The sequence below is a fragment of the Penaeus japonicus genome, unplaced genomic scaffold (assembly GCF_977035675.1).
Source record: "Penaeus japonicus unplaced genomic scaffold, GWHDUDI00000001_assembly GWHDUDI00000006, whole genome shotgun sequence".
NCBI lineage: Eukaryota > Metazoa > Arthropoda > Malacostraca > Decapoda > Penaeidae > Penaeus > Penaeus japonicus.
Window position 1 is genome coordinate 2,410,631 of NW_028234408.1, and position 10,000 is coordinate 2,420,630.

The following is a 10,000-nucleotide window of genomic DNA, read 5'->3' on the forward strand; positions in this document are numbered from 1 at the left end:
TAATTAATTTGGTATGATGTAGGTAATAATTATCATGAAACTGAAGTCTTTGTTGAATTCCTTTTGGTAAATATTAAGGAGACACTTGCATACTTGCCACTGTCATACGTGCCTATTGGTGCTCTAGCAAAGGCCACCAAACCTCTGCCACATGGAGCATATATCCCTGCCCTCTTATTTTCAAATAAGGAGTTATTCTAGGCTCTATCTTGTTTAATCTGTATATGTGGCGGTGGAGGTTTACTGGCCATTGGTGGAACATGAAGCAGAGGCCAATCGTATTTTTTGGACTTGAGATTGTAGGCCTAGTTTCAGGTTAGGTTGGAGAGATACAGACAGGAAAATTACAAAAAAATAGTATTGTTTTGAGAGCCATGGCATTGTCATCTAAACACTTGTCTTTTTTTGTTTTGAAATGATGCTATTTTGTTCCTGTTACATCACAGGAAAAAGTTTATTTACCAATAAAGAGAATTATGTTGTGCTTATTGAAAGTGGGCAATGGAATTGTCAGAAATAATATTTGGCCATCTGGAAATTGCAACAACCAATCAATTGATTAAAATTGAATACACAAAATATTACCATATCTCAAATTGTCTCAGATTGTTTAAAAAACCTATAGCCTTTTGTGATTCAAATTTGAAACTGTTGTTAGAATAAGATTCAGGTCGAGGGGAATACCTATATAATTTGGTTAATTTTTTTCTGCATAAGACAACCATGTTTTTTATAGGGATATGATTTATTATTATTATTATTATTATTATTATTATTATTATTATTATTATTATTCATAGTCTTTCTTTCTGTCTTTCTTTCTTTCTTTCTTTCTTTCTTTCTTCTTAATGAATGTGATACCCCAGGCATACAACACCTATGGCAAGCTGGTCATATGAGAGCAAGCCATCAATATTATTTTTGTGGTATTTAGTAATGCGATACTGTTCAGAAAATTTACCTTGAAGAAAAATAATGGTAACAGCCCATAAGCTACAAAAAGTATGTAGACATATAAGTAGCTAAAGTAATATATATGAAACTCACATTGTATCACATGTCAGGTATAAACATAGGCAATGAAAAAGATTAATATCTTTTTCTCTCTTTTCTCTTTTTCTCTTTCTCTTTTTCTTTCTCTCTCCTTCTCCTTTTTTCTTTCTACTTTTCTCTCTTTCTCCTTTTCTCTCTTTCTCCCTCCCCCCCCTTTCTCCCTCCCCCCCTTTCTTCCTCTCCTTTTACCTCTCATCTCTCTTCCTCTCTCTTCTCTTTCCTTTTTTCCTTCTCCTCCTTCTCCTTCTTCCCCTTCTTTTCCTTTTGCTTCTCCTTTTCTTTCTTCTTCTCCTTCACCTTCTTTTCTCTTTCCTTCTCCTTTTCTTATCCTTCTCCTCCTTCTTCTTCTCCCTCTCATTCGTCTCCTTCTCCTCCTCCTCCTCCATCTCCTCTTTCTCCTCTTTCTCCTCCTCCTTCTTTGACACAAGTTTGTGTTTTCATTAAGCTAAACTGAAAATCTCTATGTCTCTCAGTGAGACATTAAATACTATTTGGCAGCTGATGATCACGAAACATTAATGAATTTCTCCATGTAACTTTAATCTGAGTCTTTTCACCCAGAATAATTTACTAATATGTCTCTGCTTCCTCAGGAACAATGGGTGAATCCAGCAGACAGAACCTGAAGCTAGAATGCATGATTTGCGGAGTCGCCTTGAAGTCGGCATACCTTTACCACAAGCACAACATCCGACAGCATTCTTTGCCCCAGCTCTCACGTGCTATCCTGAAGCTGAAGAATCTGCAAGTACCTTTAAATGACCCTCCCTTGGATGAAGACCAAGAAGAGGAGGGGGAAGAGGAGGAGGAGGAGGAAGAAGAAGAGGAAGAGCATAAAGGAGAGAAAGAAATTGATTTAGATATGACGGCAGCATTAGGTACGATAACTGAAATTTGATTGTAAAAGAGTGGGTTGGTTTAGAGGTTGAATATAAAGGACTTATTCTCAAGGACATTATATAAAGAGAAAAAGGCACAACCTTTGACGTTTTACTTCATGATATGACTAGGTATCCACATTTTATGTCTTGTGTCAGAGGTTTAAGAAATTTGGTTTAGCAAAATTTGTTTACCCAAATATTTAGATGCTCCAAACTAAACTTTAAAGTGGGGAAATACTTTTTAAGTGTTGTCTAAGATATGATGCACTTTTAGTCATCTGGGTTAATTGGTTAGGTCAACTTACTTATCATTTTGTATCTGGTGATATTAAAATTTTAACTTTTGAGAAATTAGGGTTTATTAATATATGTCATATATGAGTTTGATCAGGCCAGAGGTTGGATTTCTGAAGTCAAAGCTTTGTGCTGAAACAATTTCTCACTAAAATTTTATATCCACTTTTCTTCTTCTGAATATTCCACATTAACCCTTTGGTGCTGGGAAATAACCTGAGTGAACAAGTTCTTGCCCTGATTACTTAGAAATTTGCCTATTTGAGATAAAACTAACAAGTGTAGGACATTGTTTTTCCTCTCTTGTCTTTGATTCTGGACAATTAAATTATTGTTTTTCAAAATAAGCATTTAAGATACAGGTTTAGTTTGACTCGAGGGCTTTAGTTTCAGAACTATTGCCAGATCCATAAAATTTCACACATATATAGTGCACAGAGCAGAGAGCAGCCTCCAGTGTTATAGGCATGTACAGATGCCGTCTGAAGTCAGACCTACCCTCACCAGAACATGTATAGATGCCATTCATTGTCATCGTATATAAAAATTACCAAGTTTGATAACTTCAACCTAGACATGTCCTTATATCCACACTTTTTTTTGTGTAGGTATTGTAACTAAAACCTTTATACTGGTCAAACTAGGAGAAATTGTGAAATCCACTAACTTTAACTTGGTCACATAAAATGTTTCTGTGCTAAATATACACAATGTATTCTTATATTTGAAGACTGCAGCTTCTGGTATCGTTCTCTTGATGAATATGATTTATAGATGCTTTATTTATCAATATGATTTTGTTTAGCCATAGACATTTGTTTCATTGGTTTTGTAACCATTTTGCATGATATTCCAAGTGAAATACAAACCATTTTTTTTAAGTACAATCACCTTTCTTTGTTTTTAATTTTGTCCATATGGTCTTTATTTATATATTTCCAAGTAAAAACTATGCCTATCATCCAGTTAACTAAATGTGTCTGTGCATTTAGGGTAACATTTTGATATTATAATTACATATATATGCATAAAGCTTTCTCCTTATGAGAACTCTTAACAGGATCATGCATTGTTATATACAGGGATTAAAAAGGAGGGGAAGGAGACTCCTAGTCATTGACTGTGCTTTACTCCTGTAGGTCATCCAGTTAAACTTGAGCTGCTGGATGAAGAGGTGATCGAGCTGGGTCCGACAGCCAATTCGGACAACCTGGAAGTCCAGAGCCGCCTGGTGAAGAATGCAAACCAGTCAAAGCAGCAGTCAAGACAAGTCATCGAGGTCAAAGAGAACCAGCAGCCTCCGTGTCATATCAACCCAGCAGTGGAGGATCCAGATGCTATCGTTGTGAAGTGAGTAATTTGTTCATTTCCCCCGTTGTGAGTAGGTTGATACACTGTGGAGACCATTAATGTTTTTTTTTATTCTGGTGTTTATTAGAGTAACATAAAATAAAGATCAGAATGATAGTCTTGGAGATGATGAAATTAGAGTTGTAAGGTCCCATTGGTAGTATGAAAGCAATCACTGACAAGACTGCATTGGGATTGCCAGGCCAGGCTGATGGTAGTCATAGTTTATACAAGAATTGTACCTTTTATGAAGAATCTTTGTAAATTGGTTCATTATGATAATTTATTGATAATATACTAGCCGATAAATAAAAGTTAAAGTTAATTATTTCTTACTTTTAAACAGATCTATTTCATTTAGATAAAAACTTGCTTCTTTTCATAGCAAGTAGACTAAGACCAGCAGTCATACATATTCTGTATTAGTATTTAGGGATCTGAAATTTTCCAGTTTGCACACCAGCTTCTTGTTCTAGCATAATCTATGTAGAATGTGATTTACTTTTCCTTGTTGGCATAGGAGGGTTACACTTTACTTGAGGGTGCTTTTTGTGTGTGCATGTGTGCATATTGAACTCAGAACAACAGTGTTGGCTTTTTGCCATGACTGCTTCTAAGAATATACCAAACCCCCAAAACTGCTATAAAATGTGTGTCAAAATCAAGTTTTCCAATTAATTAGATGAATATAGAATGAAATAAGGAACTAAAGCAATTCAAGAATGCTCCCAATAGAAATTGTTCGATACTTGAGTATTTTTTGTTGTAGGTTTTCATATTGTTATTGATCCATATCCAATAGAAGGTATTACAATATAAAAAAAAAAACAAAATAAATACTTGTAATAATACAAGATGCATTAAAAGGATAAACTAGAGGATGTCTTGGTTATTTTCCACATGAGTTATGTTAGGTGGATTTTATATTGTATGGCAAATTTGATGATTTATATTGTTTGAAATATATGCTCATATTTTACAGAGTTTGGGAGATTACTGTAAATAAAGGGAACAGTATTATCCAGCCAGACTTTGCATAGAAAAGGCTGAATGAGTTAAACTTCACAACATGAAAATGACTATATCTTAGGGTTTTCTTTATTTGTACTTGCACAATATATTTTTACTATCGTTATTATTAATGTTAATGTCTTTATCACCATCATTATGAAATTTGCCATGCGTACTTTATGAATGTGAAAATTAAATGTTACTAAACTTTGAATTCAAACGATATTACAATATTAGTTCAAATTTGGTATTGTGTTGTTTATAGACATGAGAATATTAATTAGTCATAAAAGGGTCCTTGTTGGAAGTCACCTCTCAGTAAATTATAAGTCTGCAATTATATTACTCCTCATACAGAACTTGAGCAGACAAGAATATAGTATACTAATCAGTGGTTCCTATTGCAGTGCATAATAGAAATAGTAGGATCTTTCATTTGTGTGAAAGAATCTGGAGATGATCTTTACTAGTAGATGATATTAGATCTCAGACTTTTTAATAATTCAAGTTAAAAACTATACTTTTGTGATGTCTTCCTTTTTTTTTTCTAATTTAACCTTGGACAAATATCAAGAGCAGTGTGGATTTTTTTATCAATTTGCCTATTAGTTTGTTATACTGATCATCCTCCCTTGATTCTAGATTCAATAGAGAGCTTGTGATGGCCCTTGATAACAGCAGCCATACCATCTACTCTCAAGACCTTGCCAGTAAACGGAAATACAATTCTCAACTGAGAGCAGCATTCAAGAGCAAAATAGAAATCCCAGACCCAAACACATTCATCATGGACTATAGGAAAGCACTGTCCAAGTCAACCGATAAGTACGTCATGCAGAACGTAAGCATGGTCGAAACTCCTCTCAAAAAGCGAAGAGGGAGGCCCAAAAAGAATAAGGACACCAGTTACGAAGCATCAAGTAAACTCGACAAGGAGAAAGGCACAGTGGAAATAGAGTACGCAGAGGAGGATGAGGACGAAGAAGCTCTGGAGGCTTTGGCCGATCCGCCACTTTTCTCCGAGGATGAGGATGAGGAGGCAGCAGCAGCCATACCGAATGTCACAAAGACCCGCTCGGGGAGGACGATTAAGATAAAGAAAGAAGACGGAACCTTCAAGTATTACGACATGCCGGGCAGGGATCAGCTGGACACCGAAGACCCCAGTAACCAAAAAGACTGGACCGAAGATGCTGCAGTGCCCGTAACGAAAGGGAAAAGAGGAAGAAAACGTAAGACGCAAGGAGAAGCAGCTGACAAGCAGGAAATAGTCTCCTCTGAGATGGGAGCAAATAGAACACATAGTGGTGTGAAGAAAGATTTTTCAGGCATGTTGAAAGTTAAAGAAGAAAATTTGGATGACATAATGGATGTGGTAGAGGAGGGCCTTAGTATGCCTACCACAGACCAGATTGTTGAAAGTAGTGGGTTTAATGAGTCGGTGGCATACAAGGCAGAAAATGAATTTGAGTGTTTTGAGTGTTTCAAGAAATTCAACACAAAGGAAGAATATGAGAAACATGCACAGAAACACATTCTCAAGGAGGAGGGGAAAAGAAGCGCAGGCAAGAAAAGACGGCACAAGATCTGCAGTGATGACGGTAATGCCTCAAGTTCTTCATTTAGAATGGAAAATGATACTAATATTGAAATATCAACGGCAACCTCAGACAGCTCTGACAAGGAGAAGAATTTTCATTGCTCAGTATGTGATGAAGATTTCCCCTCAAAAGAAGAACTCGAGGACCACACACACGAAACAGTTCACGAATGCAAATTCTGTGGAAAACAGTACCAGAATCGAGTTAATCTACAAACGCACATCAAAAGATATCACGAAGAGACAGAGTGGATGAAGTTCAAGTGTGCAACTTGCGGGAAGAACTTTGGCTTTTTAACAGCTCTTGAACGGCATATGAAAGAACATAATCCCAATCAAAAGTTTTGCTGTGAGCAGTGTGGAAAAGTATTTAAAAGTCTGGTAAATCTGAAAAACCACATACCCTTGCATACAAAAGACGAAGTTTACGAGTGTCCCTATTGCCCTAAGCATTACTACATTAGATATAGCTACGAGAAGCATGTAAAATCACATGTCTATGCGCCAAAGTTTCACTGTGAAATATGTGATAAGAATTTTAATGATAAGAAAAGCTTTGAAGTACACCTGGAGAGACATCAACATGGTGGAAATCTGGGAAGGAGCAAAGATTACAAGTGCAATAACTGTGGCGACATTAAGAGTCCCTCTGACTTACAGTTGGTTGGTGAGAGTGATCCTGGCCACCACAAGACCTGCTTAGCTTGTGGGAAGGGGCTATACAAGAAGTACATGATTGAAAATAGTGATGTGTCACAGTACCTGTCCAAAGATGAACGAGTGAGAGAACAGTGCAAAATTTGCGGAAAGTGGGTGTTAAATTTGCCTAGACATATTAAATATACCCATTTAGAGAATGAATATGTAACCTGCGATATTTGCAATATGATTGTTACAAAAGCGTCATTGCCTGCTCATAAGAACCGGAAACATGGAGGTTCTGCTGTAACTTGTGATCACTGTAACAGGATATTTAAAAATATCATGTGTCTGCGTGAACACATGGCAAAGGTCAGGAGAAAAGAGGATCCGTTGAAGAACATTTGTAAATACTGCAAGGAAATTGTCAGTCCAGAAAATTGGAAAGATCACATGATGAAACACAGAACGAGATGTAGCGACTGTGGAGCAGCACACTTTACGAGTCAAGAGGAATTCATGAACCACCTGAATTCATGCAGAAAGTGCAGCAACTGTTCAACAACTTTCACATCGAGAGAAGAGTTCCTCTCGCACATTGAGATGTGCAGCAGTGGGATCAACATAATCACCAGCAACCTTGACTCTGCCAGTGACCAAGAAGTCGTTACAAGTATTTTCGCAATTGTCGACGATAGTACTGGATGCGAGACGTGTGGAGAAATGTTTGAAGATCAGGGGACGCTAGCTCAACACATAGCAGAGGCTCATCCAAATTCTCTGTCGTCAGGCCACATACTAGATGGGAATGACATAATCAGTGAAGCTATCCTCTATGCTTGCCCTCAAGAATCATGTGGTGTGATTGTTACAAATAAGGAACACCTGAAAGAGCATTTGGCATCAGTCCACAATGCTCAAATGATCAATATTGATAGTTTTACGTAACATTGTACAAAGGGTGTGATACATCTATATCATGAGACTTGTAAATTTGTGTTTAATCTGTATGACAGTATTCTTATATTTTTTATGGTTTTATACATAAATTATGGAATCTCAGGAACATATTATTCACCTATATAAAGAAAAAATAGTTGTGTAGAAAACGTATTTCCCTTTCCTCTTTCCATTGCCTTTTCCCCTTCTTCCTTCCCTTCTTTCTTCCCCTTCTCCCTTCCCCTTCCCCTTCACATCATATTCATTTTCTTCCCCCTTCTCCATCTCCTCCTCTTCTTCATCCTGCTCCTTCGTCATCTTATCATCCTCCTTTCTAATCCTCCCCCTCCATCTCTTCCTCCTTCTTCCGTTCCTTCGTCATCTTATCCTCCTTCTCCTCTTCTTTCCTCCTCCTCTCTCTCCTCCTCCTTTTTCTCCTCCTCTTCTCTCCTCCACTTTCCACTCCTCCCTCTTCCCTCCCTCTTCTCTTCTTCTTTTTCCCCCTCCCTCTTCTCTTCCTCTTTTTCCCCCTCCCTCTTCTCTTCCTCTTTTTCCCCCTCCCTCTTCTCTTCCTCCTCTTTTTCCTCTTCCCTCTTCTCCTCCTCTTTTTCCTCCTCCCTCTTCTCTTCCTCCTCTTTTTCCTCCTCCCTCTTCTCTTCCTCCTCTTTTTCCTCCTCCCTCTTCTCTTCCTCCTCTTTTTCCTCCTCCCTCTTCTCTTCCTCCTCTTTTTCCTCCTCCCTCTTCTCTTCCTCCTCTTTTTCCTCCTCCCTCTCCTCCTCCTCCTCCCCCCCCCCTCTTCTCCTCCTCCACTTTTTCCTCCTCCCTCTTCTCTTCCTCCACTTTTTCCTCCTCCCTCTTCTCTTCCTCTTCTCCTCCTCCTTTTCCCCCTCCCTCTTTTTCCTCCTCCCTCTCCTCTTCCTCCTCTTTTTCCTCCTCTTTTTCCTCCTCCCTCTTCTCTTCCTCCTCTTTTTCCTCCTCCCTCTTCTCTTCCTCCTCTTTTTTCTCCTCCCTCTTTTTCCCTCTTCCCTCTTCTCTCCTCCACTTTTTCCTCCTCCCTCTTCTCTTCCTCCTCTTTTTCCTCCTCTTTTTCCTCCTCCCTCTTCTCTTCCTCCACTTTTTCCTCCTCCCTCTTCTCTTCCTCTTCTCCTCCTCCTCCTTTTCCCCCTCCCTCTTTTTCTTCCTCCCTCTCCTCTTCCTCCTCTTTTTCCTCCTCCCTCTTCTCTTCCTCCTCTTTTTCCTCCTCCCTCTTCTCTTCCTCCTCTTTTTCCTCTTCCCTCTTCTCTTCCTCCTCTTTTTCCTCCTCCCTCTTCTCTTCCTCCTCTTTTTCCTCCTCCCTCTTCTCTTCCTCCTCTTTTTCCTCCTCTTTTTCCTCCTCCCTCTTCTCTTCCTCCTCTTTTTCCTCCTCCCTCTTCTCTTCCTCCTCTTTTTCCTCCTCCCTCTTCTCTTCCTCCTCTTTTTCCTCCTCCCTCTTCTCTTCCTCCTCTTTTTCCTCCTCCCTCTTCTCTTCCTCCTCTTTTTCCTCCTCCCTCTTCTCTTCCTCCTCTTTTTCCTCCTCCCTCTTCTCTTCCTCTTCTCCTCCTCCTCCTCCCCCTTCTCCTCCTCCTCCTCCTTTTCCTCCTCCCTCTTCTCCTCCTCCTCCTCTTTTTCCTCCTCCCTCTTCTCCTCCTCCTCCTCCTTTCCCCCCTCCCTCTTCTCCTCCTCATCCTCCTTTTCCTCCTCCCTCTTCTCCTCCTCCTCTTTTTCCTCCTCCCTCTTCTCTTCCTCCTCTTTTTCCTCCTCCCTCTTCTCCTCCTCCTCCTCTTTTTCCTCCTCCCTCTTCTCCTCCTCCTCCCTCTTCTCTTCTTCCTCTTTTTCCTCCTCCCTCTTCTCCTCCTCATCCTCTTTTTCCTCCTCCCTCTTCTCTTCCTCCTCTTTTCCTCCCTCTTCTCCTCCTCTTTTTCCTCCTCCCTCTTCTCCTCCTCCTCCTCCTTTTCCTCCTCCCTCTTCTCCTCCTTTTCCTCCTCCCTCTTCTCCTCCTCCTCCTCCTTTTCCTCCTCCCTCTTCTCCTCCTCCTCCTCCTTTTCCTCCTCCCTCTTCTCCTCCTCCTCCTCCTTTTCCCCCTCCCTCTTCTCCTCCTCCTCCTCCTTTTCCCCCTCCCTCTTCTCCTCCTCCTCCTCCTTTTCCCCCTCCCTCTTCTCCTCCTCCTCCTCCTTTTCCCCCTCCCTCTTCTCCTCCTCCTCCTCCCTCCTTCTCC

General features: G+C 39.8%; 1 protein-coding gene across 2 annotated transcripts in view; it reads left to right on the top strand.

The window, feature by feature from the left end:
- The window catches only part of LOC122250018 (uncharacterized), a 9,757-nt gene extending 1,867 nt beyond the window's left edge, over nucleotides 1-7,890 (top strand). For both annotated transcript variants that reach the window (XM_043011271.2, XM_043011272.2), the window contains exons 2-4: nucleotides 1,647-1,931; nucleotides 3,368-3,578; nucleotides 5,232-7,890. In XM_043011271.2, the coding sequence (XP_042867205.2) occupies nucleotides 1,652-1,931; nucleotides 3,368-3,578; nucleotides 5,232-7,776 (3,036 nt within the window). In that variant the 5' untranslated portion in view covers nucleotides 1,647-1,651 and the 3' untranslated portion in view covers nucleotides 7,777-7,890. The remainder of the gene's footprint in view (nucleotides 1-1,646; nucleotides 1,932-3,367; nucleotides 3,579-5,231) is intronic.
- Nucleotides 7,891-10,000: the final 2,110 nt, after the last annotated feature.